Source organism: Sitophilus oryzae, unplaced genomic scaffold (genome assembly GCF_002938485.1).
Source record: "Sitophilus oryzae breed Bouriz unplaced genomic scaffold, Soryzae_2.0 scaffold_1743_pilon_pilon, whole genome shotgun sequence".
Lineage (NCBI taxonomy): Eukaryota > Metazoa > Arthropoda > Insecta > Coleoptera > Curculionidae > Sitophilus > Sitophilus oryzae.
This window is the reverse complement of record NW_022146439.1, coordinates 573292-598034: the sequence shown is the minus strand read 5'-3', so window position 1 is coordinate 598034 and position 24743 is coordinate 573292. Positions and strand designations below refer to the sequence as shown.

At 33.5% G+C, this 24743-nt stretch overlaps 1 protein-coding gene across 1 annotated transcript; it reads right to left on the bottom strand.

The window, feature by feature from the left end:
- Positions 1–819: 819 nt before the first annotated feature.
- Positions 820–17093, bottom strand: LOC115881835 (cysteine-rich motor neuron 1 protein-like). The gene is made up of 5 exons (XM_030899526.1): positions 16892–17093; positions 16447–16657; positions 9611–10161; positions 6848–7231; positions 820–3038 (listed from the first exon to the last, which is right to left on the bottom strand). Exons 1-5 carry the CDS (start codon positions 16989–16991, stop codon positions 2851–2853), a joined length of 1434 nt encoding a protein of 477 aa, XP_030755386.1. The 5' UTR covers positions 16992–17093; the 3' UTR covers positions 820–2850.
- Between the last annotated feature and the right edge of the window lie 7650 nt (positions 17094–24743).

The following is a 24743-nucleotide window of genomic DNA, read 5'->3' as shown; positions in this document are numbered from 1 at the left end:
TACGTACTATATTTTACTTCTGACTACAAATATGATAGCATTTAGTCTTACTTTTATTAGTTAATGTTAAGGTTTGTTCGTATACTAAGGCTGGCAAAGGTTAGTCTTGGGTCGGGATTTCCGTATGTAAGAAGAGTCCAATGCGTTTATAATGTACCGAACAAAGAGAGAACAGTAAACACGTTGCCAAACGTATGAAATAAACCGAGAAACTGTGCACATTGCTAAGAGACGTGGAAGGGGATATAGCAGATTTGTCGCAGTTGACCGGTCGACCCAATCAGTACCTCTGTCAGTACTTAAAGTTCTAGGGTAAGGTGTACATCATGCATTCAGGTTCACGATTTAATTACGTCTCGTGATACTTTATTTGTTTATTTATTAACGAGTCGTTGTAATTTCCCCAATAGCTTGAAAATTTTTAAGTGGAAGCTAGAAACACTTGCATTTTTGGTAAAAATAAGTGGAATTGAGTTGGTGTTCGACAGTAAAAATAAAAATTTCTGTTGTATTTTCTTCGTAGACAGTAGGTGAAAATCTTTATCAATAAAAAAATTACACGATTGCTGAAAATTGCTGTGCTCTAAAAGTAAACGGATGTGTTGTTTACAATTTTTGAATGGAAAAAACAACCTTATCGAATTTTTCTTATGTAAACATTGTAAAAGATCCGATCTTCAAAATAAAAAAAAGTTTCAATATCTAAAGTGGTTCTTGAGTTATGACGTGTTATGTGTTAAAAAATTGAGTTTTTAACACATAAATAACACATAATCCTTATAATTCCATTTCAGATGCTCAGAAACATGTCAAATGATTTTATCTAGTTATCTTTTCAAAAAAAAGTCTTTTAAAAATAAGCGGTTTGCGATCGTGATTTTACTTTACTTGATAGGGAAAGGCGTACCGGCAAGGCCGCAACACCGTCGTATTTCTCTCACTTCAACTTAATAAGTTCCCTATGCCGATTTGCTTCCACACATGTAAATACCGACCCAAAAGTAACAGTTGCCAGCACGGTATGACTTGCTATAACAACAGCTCAGTATTTTCGACTGTTTTACATTCTGATGGCAGGTAAAGACGACGACAAAATATGTATAGGATATCAGATATCAGGTATGTATTGAATAAGCGGCGATGTAATTATTAACTCTAATATAATTAAGAGACATATTTTTCTAAAATAACTTTACTACCTCGAATATTCTCAGCGTTAATATTCTGGCACGAGAGTAACAATTGCAAATAAAATTACATGAAAAGATTCTAGCCATTTTTTTTCCATAAGCCACTATTATAATATATATTTTTACACTTGTGTCTAGCCCCAGCAAGGCAACTATTAAGCTTGACCAATCACGTTAGAGTTTTTGACAAAAGCGGATGCAGAACAGCTGTGGCTTACTATATAATTTATTACAAACAAATAAAGAAAATCAGTGAATATCTAAAAAACAAATATAAATTAGTAAAAACCAACAATAACTCCACCAAATAACCAACTAACCAATGAATTAACACCCTCCAAATAACCACGCTAACCAAAGCTTAATAGTTGCCTTGCTGGGGCTAGACACAGTTTTTTTTTAATTTAAAAGTGTAATTCACATAGTGATGTGCATATTTATTACTTAATAATTGTGTAAATTTATTTTAAAATTATTGCCCATTATGATAACTATAAGCGATACCAAAGAAACGTTTAGTTACGTCATCGAGGGCGCGATTAATTCATTGTTGCCAACCATGGATATATTCGACGCCGAGCTGACTAACTGGAATTTCAATTTCCCGCTGGCGATTCAGGTGGTTGCTCTGTTGTAATATAAATAGATGTCTGTATCTGCAAATATAAATAATTAACTATAGAATACCGGTTTATTCTTATTTATTTCCACAAAACTCTGTAATACTAGTCTTATTACTCTATAAAAAATATAATTTGCCTTTAGACACTCATTCAAGACGGTGCATTGATTGTTGGAGTTAAACAAAAATGAACTTAAACTAACAAAAATAAATATTTAAAGTAAAGTCGAAGTCTTAGTGATAGGAACAATCTACAGAAACTCTATTTTGCATACAGTTTTACTTTTTTAGAGTGATTTATGTTTCAAATTCAAATTGATATCGAAATTATGATATAACTGTTTAGCCTTAAATTACAGGGTTACTTTTTCTTCAACTAAAATTAGGTTTACTAAATCTACTGTAATTAATACTAAGCAATATACATTTTGATAATTTTGAGATCGAAATGAAATTAATGTCATGTTTTCTTTGTTTTTACAGAACCGAATTTCTTTATAATTTCTTTTTATAAATCTTTTGTGATCAAACAAAATAAGGCTAACTTTATAAACTATTAAAAAAATCGGTTACTCATTTACATTTTGATATTCATTTTAAATTATATTAACCCTGCCTACCGATTTAGGATATAAACAATAACTGTTAAGTCAATTTTTGCATCATTATTATTATAAAATAATAAGAGAAAAAAATGGTGATAATAATAGTTAAATTAATCTTTGTTTGGTAATACTCTCGTAACATGTAGGCGAGTACTTCATAGACATTTTTTTCTTTACACAGTTTAGATCCTTTATATTAATACTTATCCTTTTCTAGAACTTCCTTTTCCGAGAATTTTTTTTAAATATTGCATATTAAAAATACCATAGGCATAATATAAAAAGCACAAATATTTTTATCGTCTATGTGTTATGTTCTGATGTAGTCATCTATCTACTAAAGATTATTATTAATATGTATATTTAAAACATTATTCTGCGATGCAGCTTTTAAAATACAGTTAAAATATCACAATAATAGCATTTGAGTTTTTTAATAACCAATAGAGCTTTTTTTGATGGTGTTGTTGTTGTCCATGAGATTGACGGTGTGGTATTTGCCTCTGAAAGGAGTTATGTCCATACTTTGTCTTCTTTTGCTCTTGTAGCATATGTAAACAGTCGTGATCGCAATTACAACAATCACAATAACTGCAACTGGTACTATCCAGCTAGAATTATCTGAAAAGATTTTTTTTGAATAGAATAAAGCTGAACAAAAATAGTTAAATATATTAGGGTATAAGCTATATTACGGTTTTATATGAGGTAAATACCGTACGATCGAAAAAAAGGCGTCCAGTTGGCTTGAAAGTGAACGTCGTCGATGACATTCCCCATATAATTTTACATATGAACAGCGATCTTCATTACATAGCCATGCTGACGCCGTCTTTTTCGATCATACGATACATTAGAAGGAACAGTTTTTTGAATAGGATTTTTTTTTGAAAAGATACTTTAAGGCGCACTCTCACGACTCGTCTACTTGGCAAGTACGCCAGTATTTGCATACTTGGCAAGTATCCCCACCACTCCCCTCAGTCCACACTTTGTAAACAACATTGGCAGGTGTGGCGCTCACACGACGTGTCCATTTCAACAAGTACGCCAGCACAAACATTGTTTAAATCCTTCGAAAGTAAACAGTATAGTCGCATCAATGGATACCGCGGTCCTCCCGAAATTCGTTGCTAGTGATTCTGTTTTCTTTTTAAGTTCTTTTACTGTACAGGGTGGGTCAAATTCGACGCTTTTAAATGGAAACACCCTTTTCTAAAGGAGATAGACAAAAACTAATATCGGTGTCTGGAGCTCAATTTTCATCAAAAACATGATGGTGAAAACCGCACATCAATATCTGTTACCGTTTCGGAGTTATGGGGTGTTTTTCAAAATGTGCATTTTAACAAATTGCTGTAACTTTTGCTATGGAAAATTTTGTATTTCTATGAAAACATTTCCAAAGCACTTTTTACGTAGAATTTAATGGTTTTAGTATGTTTTTTTTAAATTAGTATTTTAAGAGTTATCAACAAAAAAATTGATTTTTTATTTGGGACACCCTCTATATTTTTAATTAACTGAAAAGAATTTAAAATTACCTTTCCAAAAATATAGCACACTTGATATTTTGTTAAAATCCCCTTCGAAATACAGAATTTTTAAAAGTTCGCCACTTTTAACTAGTAGGCTTTGGACCCATTGATGATATGCCCTTAATGGAACTCGAAAACATATTTTTTCCAGTAAGACGACGCACCGCCTCTGAACGCTGAAGTTATCAGCAAATTTTTGCAGCCATTTTCAGGAATAATAATTGTATAGTTTACCAAGATCTCAGCCGTTGGCCGTCGAGGCCGCCTGACTTAGTGCCCATGGATCTAATCCTATGGATATATTTGCGGAAGAATAAAGGTTCCTTATTCTTCCGTATAATCTAGACAAGAATTAGAACTACTTAGAAGTTATGAGAGGGTACCTTTCACCCCTACTGAGTTAATGCGGTACTTACTTACCTTAATAACCCCTACTTATTTAAAGCAGGCAAATTTTTATATACTCTATATCTCGAAGATGAATCGAGCAATATCAAGTGTGTTATATTTTTGGAGAAGTAATTTTAAATTCTTTTCAATAAATTAAAAATATACAGGGTGTCCCATATAAAAAATCAAATTTTCTATTGATAATTCTTAAATTATCAATTTTTAAAAAATTATACTTAAACCATTAAATTCTACGTAAAAAGGTGCCTTGGAAATGTTTTCATAAAAATACAAAATTTTCCATAGCAAAAAAGTTACAGCGATTTGTTAAAAATGCATATTTTTGAAAAACACCCGGTAACTCCGAATCGGTAACAGATATCGATATGCGGTTTTCACCATCATGTTTTTGACAAAAATTGGGCTCCAGACACCGATATTAGTTTTTGTCTATCTCCTATAGAAAACGGTGTTTCCATTTAAAAGCGTCGAATTTGACCCACCCTGTACACTGCAATACGATTTTTATGTCCTTTATGTTTGGCATTCATATGAAAGGCTCATTTTCGTATAAATCCATAAATTCCAAAACATCATTTGAAGACTACACGGGAAAACCCAGTTTTGTTCATTTTAATTGGAGCCGAGAAAAATGGATTTAGTGTTTTTAAAGAAATATGTTATTTTTGGTTGAATAATTAGAAAAATATATATTACTATCAATTCTGAATTATTAATATTGTGAATTATCGCCATATTCTGAAATACCGAAATAAAAATGTCAAAATGCAAAACAAAACAGGGGAAAACCAGGGACGTCCCTGAAAAGGTTGTATAAAACCTAAATCTAAACTATTATTTTTTTCTTGTAGAAAGAAAATTAATACTTAAGTAGGTTTTTATTACAATATTTAAATTTATAACATATAATACTAATTGCAAGATGCATGTTTGTCGCCCATGCGTAAGTACATCTCTGGTTTTTGCCATTTACGCGCGGACTACTCTGCTTTTTTCTTTGTACGGCAAAATAACCAAGCTGTAATATCTCTGGGACTAAGCGTATTATTGCTTTCTTTTTCCTCGAATGACGTTAACATGTCTATAAAGTTGTATCGCTATCTTAATTTCTATGAAAATGTGACATATCTGTTGTTTCCCGTGTACGATTCATTTGTCCACTCCATTTATTGCTGTGAGAACGATTTAGGTATGTCGCCAATATTGAAGTTATTAATGTAAATTTGATATTATATAATCTATTATTGTTTTAACGTTTTAAATTATCCGCAATTAACTCGAAAAGCATTACGATCCGGAAATAAACGGGACATACTCTATAACAGTACAATTATTTGAGCAGTTGTGATCCTTTGACTCGGGCCATATTTACCGACAGAGAGTGGGGACACGACGAGTGACCAAGGAAACCGTTCTCACGACGACATGGCGAGTATGTTCCAATAACAAACGTTTGTCAAGTACACGAGTTGTGAGAATGCGCCTTTAGAATAGGAATATCAGTGGTGTACATTGCAAATCAAAGCAGGGTAGGTTATTGACAAAATCATAAAATAAGAATAGCATAAGTAATTAATTAAGTAATCAAAATAATTATTTCTATATAAATTCGGATTTTTTTAGATTTGGCGTCACTGCGCAGGACAGCAGTTCGACGCGCGACGCCGACAAAATTAAATCACCCGTTACTTCCTTATTCTATCTCTTTCTAATGGCATCTCATCTTTCTCTTTCTTATATCATTATCTCATCTTGGTTGTCAGTCTTCACTGACTTATTATTACTTGAGCAGCGCGAAAGGCACTGGCAGGTTGATTCTAGACTAGTGTGGAATTGTGTGTGTGCTCTAAATATTTTGGGTGAGTGTAGCAGTGTGACGTTAGCCTGGGTACGAAGGTCACAAGGGTAGCGAAAAGGCAGATGAAATGGTCAAACAAGGGTCATTAATGCCATTCATCTGTCCAGATTCATTCGGCAGCATTGCAAAATGAGTCATGAGAATGATCACAGAACGATGGCTGGCTAACAAATCTATGGAATGGTGGAAGAAGAAATTCACCAGGGCTGAGGCAGGCAAAATAGTTAGCATTAGCAACATTCGCCAAAATTCACGGCAGACTGTCAGAAAGACGGTCAAAGCTGTAGTGGGTTTACGAACAGGACATTGTAAGCTGAATAGACATCTAAAGCTAATAGGATTGACGGACGCAGCCATGTACAGGTTCTGTCAATCTAAAGAAGAAACAACAGAAAGTATTTTAAGTCGGTGCGACAGCTTGACAAATGTGCGGTTCTCGGTAATAAGGCTATTGACAATAGCTATATGGAGAGTTCAGTCTTCGAGTTGCTACACTTTGTAAAAAGGACAGGGCTGGAGAATGTAACCTAAAGATTAGAAGAGCACCACAACAGATCTGAAAAGGTCGCTGTGGATCAAGACGATAGCCACCTCGAAGAATCTAATCTAATCTAGGTACTCACCATTTTCTGAAAAACATGTTGGCTTAATGGTAGTATCACTGGCTGATTTGTCAAGAATACCTTCATCGTTCTTCAGAATAGTTAAAATGGACGGAGGAGTAGTTGTGGTCGTCGTGCTTGTCGAGGTAGTATTTGTTTCTTCAGAATCGATTTTTTCTCTAACGTAATCGTTTAAGATATGGATCAGATCGTTCATGCTAATATTATATTTGCTGAGTAACTCTTGACCAACCCTGGTCGGATTACATTTACAGATTTCGCAACCTCTTCTATTCAGTCTAAAACCATTGGGACATTGCTTGTTGCAATCTGATAATGGACGGCATTCGTGTACTTCCGGTGTTTCTTTTATGGCACAGTTGGTCGAGTTACACTGTTCAACGCCTAGAAAATAAAGATTATAATTATGATTAGCAAAATGGTAAATGATAAAAAAAGAAATTATAAATTAATTAATCTGATGATTTTACTCTCATTTTAGTATTTTAACTCTCATTTTAGTATTAGTACTAAAATCGATATATCGTAATCTTTAAACGTAAATATTCTAAAAACCGCTCACTGTTTCGAACTAAACCAAGAGTACCTTGTATACGTAAAAAAGTCCTAAAGTCGTAAGAAAGTACCCTTTGAGGACTGTTACGGAATTTTACACTATCGCCATTCGCTTTTGCATTAAATGTGTGTAAGAGTACCAAATTTCAAGAAAGACGGTTTACCAATGATCTTGAAAATAAACAAAATATATTATTTCAGTTTACCCTTTCGAGGGCTGTAACTTCTTCGGAAAGCATTTCAGGGCATATATTCATAGGAACTTTTTGTCTTATTTTTATCCGTAGAATTACCCACTAAAGTTATATACATTACTTTTTGACACACTGTATAGATAAAATTTACTACTATACGTTATCACCCTATGGTAACCTGAGGACAATTATTGTTGTGTACAAAATATAAAACTCAACGAACTAATCTCTATTCTGTGTTACTTTCAACAGTTACAATTTGAGACTAGATAACTACAAAACACTAGATAACGACAATACAGGGTGCTACAAATTCGAGATACGAGCACTGGTATCTCAGTAACCATAATAGATACGAACATGGTTAAATTGGGGCAAAGTTGCGCTTTGGGATGTTCAAGAAGATGCGATAAAAAAAGTTTTAAAAAAATTTCAAGGATTGCTGAGCTTTTTGGAAAAAACGGATTTTTTTGAAAATGAATTTTATTTTTTCCTGTCGTTACTTTTAAGAAAATCAAAAAACTAATTGCACATTCTCATAGCCACTTTATAAGGTCTATCTGATAGTAGTATTTTTAGATTTTCAAATTAGCTGATAATTTATGAGATACAGAGGCCAACTTATTTTTTTTTAAATACGGACTGTTATACGGTATTTTTTATTTCAGATTTTGAAGGAACTCGATCTCCTGAGTACAATGATATGCTACACTTAATATTTTTTGTTTGTTTCGGACATTTGAACACAATTTATTCAAACTAATTTCAAGTCCGGCTCTGTTTTTTTTAAATATTTAATCTATTCATTATTCATCGTTACAAGATTGATAAGCTTTCAAACTTAACAATGACGTGGGGTAAAACATTGAATATGGAAAATCAAATACAATAAAATAATAAAAAATAATATACAAATGAATACACGACTTCACGTCATTTGTGAAATCAATATATCTCAACATTTATAATAAAGAGTAGAAAATGCATACGTAAAAATATCAAGTAGAAGAAGAAAGTTCAAAGAGCTATAAATAAAACTGAACGAAAAATAAATTTGTGCAATAGGGAGGGTGGTAACCCTTTCGAATATGTAGAGCATTAGAAACTAGTTTGTAGAAGTTGGTTTATTTATAATAACTACGATTAATATTACGCATATTATGAGATCGCACATTGATATTTCAAATTCACAATAAGAAAAGTTAAAAATAATATCTTTAAATTGCCCACCTGGATATAATTTATTTGAATCTTCCAATTGGCTCGATTTTCCTTATTCAATGTTAATTAGCGCTGATCAATATTGTTGCGATGAATATAATCAGATTAAATAATTTAAAAACCAGAGTCGGACTTGAAATTATTTTAAATAATAATTAAATAGTTTTGTTGTTGTTAAGGTACCCAAAACAAAAAAAGTATAAAGTGTGGCATATCATTGTACTCAGGAGACCGAGTTCTTTCAAAACCGAAAATAAAAAATGCAAAAATGCAGGCGTATTTAAAAAAATTAAGTTGACCTCTGTATTTCACAAATTATCTAAGTGGCTATGAGAATGTGCAATTAGTTTTTTGAGTTTCTTAAAAGTAACGACAGGAAAAAATAAAATTAATTTTCAAAAAAATCCTTTTTTTTCCAAAAAACTCAGCAATCCTTGAAATTTTTATAACTTTTTTAATGGCATCTTGATGAACCAAAGCGCAACTTCGCCCCAGTTTAACCATGTTCGTATCTATTACAGTTACCGAGATACCAATGTTCGTACCTCGAATTTGTATAACCCTGTATACCAAAATACTTTAATTGTAATACTGGACGCGCCTTTGATAAAAATGATAACAAGGTTAGCGAAATGCTCGTTTAATGCCAAAAGTAGTGTTTTGGTGATTTGGTGTACTGTAGTGAACTAATTTTTTATTTTGGTGTTGTAACACATTCCAATTGCACATTGCAGTCTAAAATTTTATATCTAACAGCACACTCCAATGTGAAAGTACAGAAATATTTACTTACCATTGAAACACTGGCATACAGTACAATTATCTCTTTCGTCGATCCATATCTTCAAATGTTCGTATATGTTGTCGTTCCGTGTACAAGACGTAGGGGTGCTCTCTTTGATCTTGGCCTCTTTAGTTTCACAGAAATGGGAAATGCAATTGATATCGCCGTTCAAGCAGGTGCACTCTGTGCAATCGTTATCTGTTCTCCAAGTGGTGTTGTGTTGTTTCATAATACCATCATATATACAGTTCTTAGTGTCGTCTCGCGTAGTGCATAGCGATAGGGCGTTTTGACATCTGCACTCTTGTTTATCTGCGGTAGACCAGGTTTCACCATCAGCGTAGATAATATCACCCACCACACAATTTTTTTCTGTTTTGTCCAACAGTTTACATTCATAGAGGTCGCAACAGTTGCCTGGGAAATTGGTGCCTTTCTTCTTCACCACTATAGTCTTGTTATGATCGCAATAATTCTTGCAAGGAAGACAAACGCAGTGGTCTTCGATGCTATCGCTGTCAAGATTCGTCGATTCACTGTCATCGGGACATGGCAAGCATCTAAAAATAAATTATATAAAATAAGTACAAACTTATTTAGCATTTTTATTAGTTTACCCAAAGGGTGTTCGAATATCGACGTATTTTTTGTATCAAAATGAGTTAACTATTTTTTTTGAAACGTCACAAATAATTTTTTAAACAATTTCAAAAGTAATATAATACCTTGTCATTAATTATATACAGGGTGGTCCGAACTGTATTCCGGAAACTTCGGCAGCATATTCTGCAAACAAAAATAAGTAAAAAAGTTCGTACAAATTTATGTCCTAAAATGCCTACTTTCAGAGATACAGGGTGTCGAAGTTTCATTTTTATTTCGATTTTTTCTAAATAATTTCTGAAGTAACGTCAATATTCGGAAGAAAATTGGCGTCTAGGAGGTTTTTGACATGAAAAATTTGTTTTTGATGTCAATATGACTCCTACTAGTAGAGGGCGCCACCGACATGTGTTTTAATTGTTTTGAAGCATAATAACTTTTTGTCCGTACCTGTATAAAACTACCGAGCGAAAAAATATACATCACTGTGACTTTTTACGTAAAAAATATCTCTTTGTAAAAATCGCTACGAGCAACCGTTCTTAAGATATTTAGAATGGAAATAGACAATACATGTCATTATTGACGAAAAATAAACACGTAGAGTAGATAGTTATTTCACTGAAATATTACATTTGGGAAATTTTCACTTTTTTAAATTAATCATAAATTTTTCTGCAAAAAATTACGATAAAACAGTTTCTGTTGAACTTTTAGAACTTTAAAAACATTTCAAATTTATGATTTCAGTCTAATAACTATTTAGTCAACATGTTTAATTTCTGTCAATGATGACAGGTATTGAGAAATTTGATTCCAAATATCTCGAAAACCATTACACATAGCGATTTTTACAAAGAGACCTTTTCGCGTAAAAAATGTCGTAAATATATTTTTTTACTCAGTAGTTTTATACAGGTACGGACGAAAAGTTATTACTGTTCAAACCAGTTAAAAATATGTAGGTGGCGCCCCCTACTAGTACGAGTCATATGGACATCAAAATCAAATTTCTCATGTCAAAAAACTCCCAGACATCAATTTTCATCCAAATATTGACGTTACTTCAGAAATTATTTGGAAAAACTCGAAATAAAAATGAAACTTCTACACCCTGTATGTCCGAAACTAAGCATTTTAGGACATACATTATACGAACTTTTTTACTTATTTTTATCTGCAGAATATGCTGCCGAAGTTTCCAGAATACAGTTGTACGGAGCACCCTGTATATCGATAAACATGGTTAAAAAAACTTGTCGAATTTTAACAAAATATTTTTGTACTTTTGTGCTTAGGCGTAAAAGTGCTTTATTATTAGTAATAAAAATTGCTTAAAAAATATAATAAAATATAATTACTTAAAAATTAATACTTTTGTGACGTTTGAAATAAAACGTTTTTTCGAAGTTGACACATAAAAATATTCATTACCTCACTAAGCGTCAAAATCTACTATGTGATAATAATCTAGTTCGTGAAAAAGTTGAATGTTATGTCAGTTTCACAAAAAAAATTACAATAAGTTTCATAAACTTTAAATTAATTAACGTTTATAGATGCCTTCTAACGGATCAACAAAGTACTTTTGAATAAAGGTAAATTGTGTTCAATTACATTATTTTGATTCCAAAAATACGTAGTAGTTCTATGTCTAAGGAATATTGGGACACCCTGCATAAATAGTACTAAAAATTATTAGAATTGTTGTAATTTATCAATATTAAATAAACAGGTAAGGGTAACAAATAGTAAACGGGGATATCTTCTAAACAAATAATAATGTCAAGAAAAATGGCGCATCCGCCAGAAATTAAAAATGTATTACTGGTTGCCTGCACAACCGCAACGTATCCGCCAGAAATTAAAAGACTTTTTCAGGCGCCATCTTTTAGTCAAGTCGAGAAGTAAGGGAATCAGACAATAGAATTGTCTGGTATGAAGAAGTACGCTTTCCGAGAATTGGGGAAATTTCGAGAAGCAGTCAATAGAGTATATAAGCCGGAGCCATCGACAACTGAGACAGTTTTGAAATTTGAATATACCGCGTGGAAATTGAAAATCGGACAATTTGGTGAAGGAATCTTAGTTTGTTGTGTGTTATAAGTTAGTAATTGTGTATAAAGTGAGAAAATAAATTCGTTAAGTATTTTATCGTGAGTTTAAATAGTGGACCCACGGAATCCGTAACAATTGGTGTCGGAAGTGCGATTCAAGAGGATTTTAAGAAGAAATTAAGTGGATTGGAAGATTTTTAGACCGGATTAGAGTATTTTTATGGTTGGTACAAGGGAACAAGCGAAGAAAATGGAGGAAGTAAGCAAACTATTAGGCGATTTTATGGAGAATATGAGAAGGGAGAAAGCAGAAGAACAAGAAAGACTCCGTAAAGAACGAGAAGAAGAGCGAGCCCGATTAGAAACAGAAAAGGAAGAGGAAAAACTACGACGTCAACAAGAACAAGACCGGCTTGAGAACATTTTCGAAGATTTGAAAGTTCAACGACAACAAGACAAACAAGAAGAACAGGACCGGCAAGACAAAATTTTCGAAGATTTGAAAATTCAACGACAACAAGACAAACAAGAAGAACAGGACCGGCTTGAGAAAATTCTGGAAGATTTCAAAGTTCAACGAGAGCACGACAAACAAGAAGAACAGGACCGGCTTCAGAAAATTCTTGAAAATCAAGAAATTAGACAAGAACGGTTGGAGAAAATTGTTGAAGATTTAGAAGTGCGTCGCCAGAAAGAAAAATTAGAAGATCAAAACCGATTTAAGAAGAACTTTGAAGAACTGAAAAAAAGGCAAGACATCCACCTTCAAGAAGCCGTAGAAGATCTTGAGGAACGCCTTCAGCAGAAAATGGAAAAATTAGAGATGGACCTACAGAAGACCAAGGTACAAGTAAAGACACCTGGCGTTCATGGAACTGCGAACCTCAAGGCCCCGACCTACGATGGACAAACCACCTGGACGATGTACCACCGCCAGTTTGAAGCAGCCGCCGCTGCCAACGGATGGACTGACCAGGAGAAAGCAGCGGCACTTGTCATCGCGCTGCGTGGCCCTGCCCTGGAACTGTTGCAAACTATTCCTGCAGCCCAACAGCAGGAATACCAAACTTTGGTCGCTGCACTGGACAGAAGATATGGCGACCAACATCGACGCCAACTTTACCAGGCACAGATCAAGACACGCCTGCAGAGGTCCGGAGAGAGTCTGCAGGAATTTGAAGCAGACTTACGTCGGCTGGTACACCTAGCGTATCCTGAAGCACCGGAAGGATTTAGGGAGGAACTCGCTGCTCAGTGCTTTATCAGCGGACTGAGGGACAACGAATTACAGAGGGCGCTGCAAATATCGCAATTTTCTACCAGCAGCGGCGAAATACTCGTCAGGGCGCTGGAAATAGAAGCTGCATTTAGCGCCATTCCTAAACCGAAGATAGGCTCGGTAACGGTTGAGGAACAGCCAAAGAGTTCTCACATACGTTTGGAGGAGATGTTTAATAAACTATGTGAATTACTAGTGAACAAGAGAGTCAACAACACCCAGACAGAGAGCCAAAGAAGATTCCAGGATATGAGTTGCTATAGATGTGGCAGGAATGGCCACATCAAACGGGATTGTCGCATCCAAATGCGATTCCATTCACCATCCAGAGAACATCGGCACATCGGAAGATCCCAGGACATAAGTTGCTATAGATGTGGCAGGAATGGCCACATCAAACGGGATTGCCGCGTCCAAATGCGATTCCGTTTACCATCGAGAGAACATAGGCACCAGGAAATCAACACTAATGAGCGAGTATTGGCTGAAGAAAACAGAGCCCCTAGGATGTTTTCCGTTAGGAGTCTAGGGAAAACCGCTGACAGTTTGGTGATCAACGGGAAGGTCAATGGTAGAAGAATTCGAATGACTGTGGACACAGGCGCTATGGTATCGTTGGTGCGGACTAACTCGGTACAAAAGGATTGAAGATGATGCCTCTTAGAAGAAGAGTGTATTTACGTACAGTTACGGGGGAAATGGCCGTTGTACGGGGAGAGGCTTTCATGGAATTGGAGTTAGGGAATTTGAAGTTTCGGCATAGCGTTTTGGTGGCTGACATTGAAGATGATTTTATCATGGGTATGGATGTGATCAGTCAACATGGTTTTTCGTTCGATCACCGTAGAAACATCCTGAAAATCGGAAATGAGGAATTTTCTGTATCTAAAGAGAAGAGACCAGGAAATATGGAAGAAAGATCATCGGAAATTGTGATGATACCTGGTGATACCAAGAAGACCGTGTTCGGGAAACTAGAGAAAACCGTTGGGTGCCGTGTAGGACGGGTACAAATTATCGACAACGACCTAGATCGACGACGAGCTACCTTGGACAAGAAAATGAAACATCGCGAAAGCACTATCAGAATAAGGAATTTTAAGCTTAGAACTGACGAACCATGGACGACGATACAATTGAGGAAAGATCAAATGGAAGATCAGACATCAGAGCAATACTACGGCTCAAGGAAGGTAACGGCGAGAGACCACCGTGGCAGGATATTGCAAACAGAGGGCCTCGTTTTCAAAGCTCTCTGGGTTCAGTGGAATTCACTGGTTATTGAGAATGGATTGTTAAAGCGCACGTGGGAAAGTGCGGATGGCAGGACAGTAACAACTCAGTTACTGGTACCAAGAAAGAAAGTTACCCAGGTATTGGAAGAAATTCACGGTGGTAAAACTGGAGCCCATCTTGGGGTAAACAAGACCTTGAGCAAGCTGAGAGATCGCTTTTACTGGGTGGATTATTGTGAAGATGTTAAGAAATGGTGTCAACGTTGTAAGATTTGCGCAGCTAGACAAGGACCAAGTACTCGATCTGGAGGAAAAATGGAACAAGATAACGTTGGACGGTCGTTCGAAAGAGTCGTTAGGAAGGAAAGATTATTGGGAATTCATAAGGCCGTGAAGAAGTAAGATTACGCTAGCCAGTGACCGGATGAAAGCTCGTTACGACCTCAGAGCTAATTCTACGGGATTTCAACAGGACGATCTGGTATGGTTATATAACCCACAGCGCAAGAAAGGAGGTCCCCAAAGTTAACTCCAGCATGGGAAGGTCCTTATACAGTCATCAAGAGGATAAATGATGTTGTGTACCGGATTCAACGCAGCCCTAGAAGTAAGATGAAAGTAGTTCATCTGGATCGATTGAAGAGATACCAGACAGGAAACCTTGATCGGGACGATCAAATTTGAGAAGGGGCAATGTCAAGAAAAATGGCGCATCCGCCAGAAATTAAAAATGTATTACTGGTTGCCTGCACAACCGCAACGTATCCGCCAGAAATTAAAAGACTTTTTCAGGCGCCATCTTTTAGTCAAGTCGAGAAGTAAAGAGGGAATCAGACAATAGAATTGTCTGGTATGAAGAAATACGCTTTCCGAGAATGGGGAAATTTCGAGAAGCAGTCAATAGAGTATATAAGCCGGAGCCATCGACAACTGAGACAGTTTTTGAAATTTGAATATACCGCGTGGAAATTGAAAATCGGACAATTTGGTGAAGGAATCTTAGTTTGTTGTGTGTTATAAGTTAGTAATTGTGTATAAAGTGAGAAAATAAATTCGTTAAGTATTTTATCGTGAGTTTAAATTAGTGGACCCACGGAATCCGTAACAATATTACCAAGATCTAAAATACCATAAAACTTTTTGAATCACCCTACAAGTCTACCTTGTGTTGCCCATTACAGAAAAGTTTGTTGCCCACTTATTATAGTCTTCTAGCAAAATAGTTAATTAAACGACATATTTATTTAAAAATTATCAATTTTGATTTTCTCTTAGACAAAAACCTAATGTTCTTTCTCTAATCTACCAATCTGTATGAAATCTCATGATAGTATTTTTATTTGACATTCCCGATTGCCACTTTTTATATTGCAACCTTGTATAATATAACATAAGAAAAACTATTGTATAAATCACATATTTTTCACAATTTTTTTTTCAAACCTCTTTCTTTCTTTGTTTATTTATTTATTTTCCACAAGACTTTATTCACTCTATTTAAGAATATTAGTCAAATACTTTACTGATACAATTAGGTACAAGTAGAAATTTCATCGAATGCCTCGAGTATCCAAGAGTGTGATAATATATGATTAGTAATAATGATATTTAACTAACTGACCGAACGTCTAGGTTCTCATAAAATTTAACCATCTACTGAGAACAACTCACCGTGTTTTTCGGCAGCAACCGTCCTCTATCGTTGTTAAAACATGCTTCTTTCCACAAACATGTGGAAGTTCACATTGTTGAGGATTGCAAACGCATTCGCCATTAACAAGATGCAGTTCCTTTTCCACACATTCACAAATACCTCTTTCATTGATCACTGCCCCGGGAGCACAAGGACACTTCCCGTTGATTAGTGATTCGTTCTTGCAGCCTAAAAAGAACAAAATAATTGATAATATTCCCAATGACCCTTTTCATACTTTTGTGAATTACTTTTTGTATAAGATCATGGCTTTTTCTTTATAAAATATGAAGGCGATTTTAAGGAATGACTTTAAAAGTATTAACAAACCTAACTTGTCTTTTTCTCGGTATAGTATGCTGCTGTGTATTGATTGTATTTACTTATAATACTGCATTAATATTAAAAAGATTAGTACGCTACCTTGACATGAATAAAGAGGACAACAGGATCCGGGCTTTTCATCACCACTAGTTACTATTTCCAAATCCGATAGACAAGGGGGCTTCACGCAGGAATCCATGTTGCATATGCAAGTGTTATCCGATAAAATACTGTCTGGTGGACATGCTTCAATTGATGGCGCCGCATGTACTGAAATGAAAAATCATATTAATATTTTTTTTTAAATTCATTATAAAAAGGTTTAGTTATTAAATATTGTTATTATTAATGATTCTTGTATTAAAATTAAACAGTAGTCGAGTAGTATCATAAAAAATTAAGATTCTTATTAACAATATATTTCTTTGGTTTATAACATTATTTATTTTTAAAAGTTAAACCGACTTAGTCTAAGTAGGCACTATTTACAAGATGTTTGACTTCATATGGTCACTGCCATATATGTCGCCTGCAAATTTTACATTATTGCCTTGGAAGAACAGTACGAAAAAAAAACAATCATCCGTTCATTCTCTTACCTCGTATAACACAAGAATAGGGTTCCACGTTGTGTTATAGTATAGTGGCACTATTGCATATCATAAGGTTAAATTCTATAGATTTAGCAATTTTGCATGAAATTATTATTTATGCGAATAAGAAGAAATGCGATTCATATATTTCAAAATTATGTTTTTTTAATAATTTCCCCTAGTTGAACACATAGATTATAAATATATCTAATATATACATTAAGATAATCAGATTTGCATGAAGCAAATGTTTTCATAGAAACTATTAAATATTAAACTACTCACAATTATCGCATATTTTTAAAAAATATATTAATTTGAAAAAAAGGCACCTTGAATTCCCTGAATTATGTTTTTAAATAGTTGGGATAAAGGCTGAGTTGGTTGTAAAAAGAAATTTGAAACAATAAATGCCTAAAAGAAATCGCAGGAGGAAAACAAAAAAGAAGCTTATTTCTTAGATTGTAGATTTAAATCTATTTAAGTGCATGTTAAGTGTAATTGAAAAATGACGATCAATGATCTATCCATATAATTTTATATATAAAATTACAGCGATCTTCATTCATTGCCATCGCTGAAGCCGTTTTTTTTCGATCATAATATTGTATATACAGGTAAGTGCATGTTCTTACAATATAACACATGAGTGCAATAGACGACGTTACACTTCAGAATGTAAAATTAAAGATGATCTTTGTAAATAAATATTAGAAGTTAAAGAAAATCTGAAATAAAATGGCTATCTACGAGACACATTTTTCATGATCGTGAAGTATAATGGTCAAACGAAGACCATATTTCTTAAAAATATATTCAAAGGATGCCTTTAATGCGCCACAAAATAAATAAATATAAGATATTAGTTGAAATTAATATTCCATGTACTTCGAAGGCAAATATGAGATATGAAAATTTTAGTAGGTTTTATTTTAGTGTTTTTAAAAATCCCACAACTTGAACTAATTTTCTGGTTCCGAGCAAACATGACTAAATAGCTCGTTACGTCAAAATCTGATAATTTAGAATCAAATTAATATATAATTTATTTGAAAAAGAAATGCGCATTATATGATTTAGAACTATAACAATTTAAATTTGAAAAAATATAACTCGTTGCTTTTCCATTTATATCAATATATTTCTTTTAAGTTAAGAAATATTTATAATTAAAAGAAGCGCATTACAGATATACAGAATGGTAAGTGAATATTAAAAGTTTATCAGAGTTAAAAGTTTATAGAACGGATACCTGGTTAGGCCGTATTCCTGATTGATTAATATGGCTACAGCAAAAGCAAGATCACACAAGCAGAAGACTTTATGTTATTTATTAAAACAGCTTCCATATTATGACCGTATCCTTTAAAAGTGTTCTCAAAAGTGGCTCACCCCTGTAACTTTTTGGAAAATGGAAAATGATATTCTGAATAGAATGACAAAAAATAGCATTTTAAATTTCAATTTAGAGTGTCACGGCCATAAATGTAACAACAATTTTACTTGAAATACCAAGTGTGTGGTAGCAAATTATTCGTAAAAATATGTTACATTTTTATTAGTATAATTTTTTTTTCAAATATGCTAATGAGCCACCTTCGTTACATTTGAAAAATTTTAGTTATTATTAAACATATGGTTTGGGCATCTTTTAACCGGCTAGGACAAGACACGAAAAACATTAGACAATCAAATCTATTTTTCAAAGGCTCCTTGATTAAAAATTAGTACTTTTAATACAGATATGGCACTCTAAATTGAAATTTAAAATACAAATAAAGTAAAAAAACCAAGGGTGTCATTTAAAAGTCAGAAGTTGTAGTCATTTCCGGTGAAACAGGAAATGACCAAAAACAATTGAATACGTCAATGAAAACTGATTTATTATATACTAATGTACCAAATCTCGTTTATTTATCTGAAAAAATAAAAGTTATAGTAAGCCACTTTTAAGAAACCCACCGGTATAAAGATTACACACTTCTCTAGATCTATTTAGCCATAAAAGTTTAGTTTAAATACATCGTCACATTATAATCCAAAAATTTAGAATAATTATTTATAGTTTAATCAAAAAAATAAATGCGTCTCATATATTTTAGAATTATAACAGTTAAGTATTTTAAAAACTAATAAAATACCTATATAACTAATATTACTTCTCTTCCCTGTTTATATTAAAATACAATTTCTTTTAGGATAGGAAAATTTTCTCGTCCACCAAGAAGCACTACAGACATCTAGCATGGTAGGTAATTGAATATTAAAAGTTTATCAGAGTTAAATATGGGAGCTGGCCTGTCGGAAACCTGCTTAAGCCATATTGCCGACATTAATACGGCTGCAGTAAAAACAAATCACACAAGCGCCGAAAGAAGAACTTAAATTATTTCTTCAAACGGCTTCCATCCGTTCGTAGCCCCCGGCGCACGTATAAATCTTACGTAGCCCGGTCTTTGAAGCCGTTTTGAGCTTCGAAATAGCCAGCAAAGTAATTTAATATACTTGAATAAATTAAACGATCCACAAAGGAAACAAAACCCGCGCGCCGCGAAAACGAAATTTTATTAAAACAAATTGTGAAGAGGCGTTCTACGAGAAAGAAACCGTTTGTTAAAATAAAGAAACAGAACAGTAATAGCCAAGGCAATTTTAAAAATATCAGATAACTATACAGGGTGGCGCCTCTCATACGCCGCGAAAGATTAAGTAATAATAAGTAATTGGTGAATGTACACTGCATTCTACAACTAATAGAATCATATCAATTCTCTCTGATGTAGGATAAGTTTGTATTTTCGGCAAATTTCTGAGAATTTTTTTGGTGTTTTAACTGACACAAAATGATAACTAGTTGTTAAAGTTAGACTAATTAGACAGCTATGTTGAAGTAACGTCAGACATATCACCAGCCACCTAGATTTTATCAAATAATAAAGATCTACTCGGATCAAATCATGTAAATGAAAATATCTAGGAATATCTTTGTTTGAAGGGTAGGCAACCTTAATAATATTTTGAAGAGAAATAAATTCTCCATTAAATATCGGAATAATATACTGGGTGTTCCATTTAAAATAAAAGAGTAACATGCTTTTAAAGGTAAACAATGTTCAATATTAATTTAGTCTCACCCTGTATAACTTTTTGGATAAAGTTTTAATTTGATTTAATGTACAATAGTTGACACAAGATGAATCTTAAATAAGTGCAAATATTTTCAGGACTGGTAAATCTCGATAAAATAAACAAATTTTCTCTTCACTGATTTTCAAGTAAGTACAAAATAGTCGAGTTATTTAAGTTTGAAAATTAAAAAAAAATACTTTTAAAAATGTTTGAAAGCCACTGTTTTTTTTCTGTATTTGCATCCCTTTTAGTGACCAGAACACCTTATCACTGCGCTTATACTTGCGTCAAGACAACGACCGTTCATGTCATGAACTTTGGTACGGCTGATGTCGAGGATGGTGAGCTAGAACTCGTTATAACTGGAGAAAGGGGAACACATAATAGATCTGTAAGGTTGCGGTGATTAACTCACCTCTATTCTACATTCTGCATCGCTTTTAGTGCCGTAACCATGGTAATATCAGAGATTAAGAAATTATACCGTGGGAAAATTTGCGGCGAACAGACAGTTCTAATAAGTTTTCTAAAATATACAGGAAAATTTAAAAGAAAATGCACGATTTTCAATATCTTTTTAAGAAAAAAACTCATATGGACGTGTGCCTAAAAACATACCACCCCTAAAAATATTGGCACTTATTTAAGACTCACCCTGTATATTTTACTGAAAGGGAAATCTAAAAAATTAAAAAAGTTAGCTTGTCAGTCGTTATTGGTCAACTGACAAAAATGCTGAAATTTGGAATGATTGAAACCAATCGATTTAACAGTTAGTTATCAGTTACATTTCGGCTCAAGTATTTTCTCTATATTTCAATATATCTTTTTACAATAGAATATGTTATTTTTCAATAATTTTCCGCTGAATTTAAATTATATAATCTAGCATGTCACTAATTTCAACTGCAAATCAATTATTACAAATAAGCTGAAATCGTGCGTCAGGTGAGCTGTCAATTACCGATGATAGCGGGGTTCCAAACCTATATTATTTAAAAAATAATTTTCTGTATAATTTTCTTCTATGAATTTTTCGATATTTTAATAATTATTCTGCTCTTCGAGGGGGATGAATCCAATAAATCAGAGGAATCAATTCAAATCAGCCTAGCTATTCTACAGTTATAAATGATGTCACTAACCCGACTTTCTTTTTTCATATAAAACGGTATCTACCGAGTTACACTAAGGGATGAAATTTCCGTATGTAAGAAGAATACAAATAAACAATGAGTTTATAATGTAATGAACAAAGAGAGAAGAGTACAAACGTTACCAAACGTATGAAATAAACCGAAACTCTGTGCACATTGCTAAGAGACGCGGAAGGGAATACAGCAGATTCGTCGCGGTTGACCGGTCGACCGACAGATGAAGCGGAGCGTCCGTGATGGACCGTCCGAGACTTCGAGCAAGTACCATGAGCTTTTATGAACAATTTCACATGGGTCGCGTATGCTCCGTCCGGATTAGCTATCTTGAAAAAACACCCGCGCGGACGGTCCGCTCCATCTGAAAGCGCTGTCAGATCTGTGCCAATCAGTATTTAAAATTGTAGAGAAGGGTGCGTTCAGCTTTACGATTTAATTACGTCTCGTGATACTTTAATTGTTTATTTATTAACAAGTCGTTGTATTTTTTCCTATAACTTGTAAATTTTAAAGTGCAAGTTAGAAACGCTTGCACTTTTGGTAAAAATAAGTAGAATTGAATCGGTGTTCGAAAGTGGTCGAGCTATTAGAATTCTGAATTCAAAAATCGATATCTCGAAATCCATTAGAACTCATTGATTGTAGTTTTTTTCAAAAACTTTTTTAATATTTCTGCTATATTTTCTTTGCAGACAGTATGTCAAAATATTTACAAATAAAAAAGTTCAGGATTGCTAAAAATTGATATGAACTAAAAGTATATGGATTATCGCAATTACTGAAGTTTACTCATCATAAAAAATATGGACACCCTATGACATTCTTATCATTCCAATTCAGATGCTTAGAAACATATTGAGATGAAACCCCTATTTAAAAATAGACATATTTAAATTTAATACATTCATTTTTAAGACACTCTGTATACATAAACAAAATTATAGATTTTTAAAATATTATTCACAAACTAGGGAGAGGGAAATCAGGCGACGAACAGAGGTGAGAGTTGTTAGATAATAGCTTCTATACTACCATTCAAGACGCATTGATATTATTTTGGTTCTTGAGTTCTGTGACAAAGGATGTTATTAAAGGTAAAGTAAATGTTTTCTCATTATTTAACTAATATTAACTAAATCATATGATATTGTTTTCTTGTTGTAATTCTGTTCTAAAGCTTTTCCTTATTCATTTGATCTGACAAAGGCAATATATAACATGTGAATGCATTTAATGGAATCTATTTATGCTGTGGGAATTTCAGTTTAAAAGTAATCTAAATAAAATTGTTTACTGTTCCTTCGTGCCGATGTTTGTGGTTTGTGAGAATAAGAGCCTTGTTGAATGTACTAACAATTTTCGACTTTGAATGGGCGAATATCTTAGCTCGCAAAAGGTCAAACAAAAACAATAAATAAAATAATTCATAGAATAACTTACAATTTACTAAATTATAAGATATTGGCGCCAAACCTTCAACTTTAGCGTCGATTCCGCAACAAGGGACTTCGTAGCTATGGGTGGGGACCCGTTAAACTAACAAAAAACTTCAGTTTTGAAGATATAAATGTGGCATGTTTTGAATGTATTAAACTATAAACCTAGGTATGAGGACAGTTTCTATATTATTATTTCTTTTTTATTAAAGTTCAGGGCAGCATAGTTAGATTCTCTGGAATAGTGATCATGGTTTTCTCTGCCGTGCTCTTTTACATGTGAATTCCAGGCAGAGAACGGCACTCCATTCATTTCATTTAATAAAATAAGTAGGGCTATTTACAAATTTAGCGTTTTATTTACATAACCTATTCTCCTCAAATTTCCAAAAATATTGCTTTGTCGAGGCGCATCTGAGGTAATCACAATAAAAAAATATTTAACACAACGTAGGTTCCTTTCTTTCATTTAAATTGTTTGTTATACAGTTGGCGAAAAATATTACCTTTTCAACTTTGTTGACGAATTTGGGTTGTTACACTACAATATCTAACGATTTTATCTATTCTAGTTTATCTTTTCGAAAAAAATAAGTAGTTTGCGATCGTAATTTTACTCTACTTGATAGGGAAAGGCGTAAACCGGAGAAATGTGGCAACGCCGCAACAGCACACCGTGGCATTTCTCTCACTCCAACTTAATAAAATCTCTATGCTATTTACTTCCACATATGTAAATACCGAATTAAAATCGAATCAATGGTATTCATCGTCACTAATATTGTCTACATTCAAAGAAACATCGCATTATTTTATATATCACTTGAAATGAAGTTAACAAGATAAATATTGTATATTAGATTCTCTACATATAATGAAAAATAAAAAAACTTAAAATTCTTCGAGAAAGAACCACTGTCATGGTGATTGATATGTACGTAGTGTGGTAGTTGGGGTTTCTCCGCTCGTTTCTGCATTTATATTGGACCAGTATGCGCCAGATCCGTATAATATTTTTTCATAAAGTTAAATTGAACATAAAAGATTTAAGGGGTTTTATTAAAATTGAGAAAAACCCACTAAACATGATCAACACAACCATTTCTTTTCTAAGCCAGACAACAGAGAATATACGCTAACATTTTATTTCATTTTTTAGTATATTTTTTCGGTGAAAAATTTACTAAAACACATTTCAATTTCAATATATACTTATTAGACATAAATATTAACAAAAGTAGAAGAAGAAGTTTGAAGTAACGTAAACATTTCGATCAAAATTGGTGACTAGGAGTTTTTTAACATGAGAAATTCGATTTTGATATCAATATGACTCCTATTTGTAGGGGGCGCCACCTACACGTGTTCTAACTGTTTTGAAGATTAACTGACTTTTCGTCCGTACCTGTATAAAACTACTGAGTGAAAAAATATTAATTTGCGTGATTTTCAACGTAAAAAATGTCTCTTGGTAAAAATCAACCGTTCTAAAAGATATTTAGAATGGAAATACTCAATACATGTCATTATGGACAAAAAATAAAACTGTTGGGTAGATAAATTATTTGACTCAAATGGTAAATTTGGGAATTCTTTGTTTTTTTTTAATTAATCATAACTTTTCCTTCGAAAAAATGAT

Bases quoted from the DNA above. Each gene is read 5' to 3' on its own strand.
- LOC115881835 (XM_030899526.1), bottom strand. From the start codon at position 16,991: ATGGATTCCTGCGTGAAGCCCCCTTGTCTATCGGATTTGGAAATAGTA. The intron at 10,162-16,446 runs GTGAGTTGTTCT...ATTTATTTTTAG, and splicing joins GGTTGCTGCCGAAAAACACG to ATGCTTGCCATGTCCCGATG. The intron at 3,039-6,847 runs GTGAGTACCTAG...AAATCTTTTCAG, and splicing joins AACATGTTTTTCAGAAAATG to ATAATTCTAGCTGGATAGTA.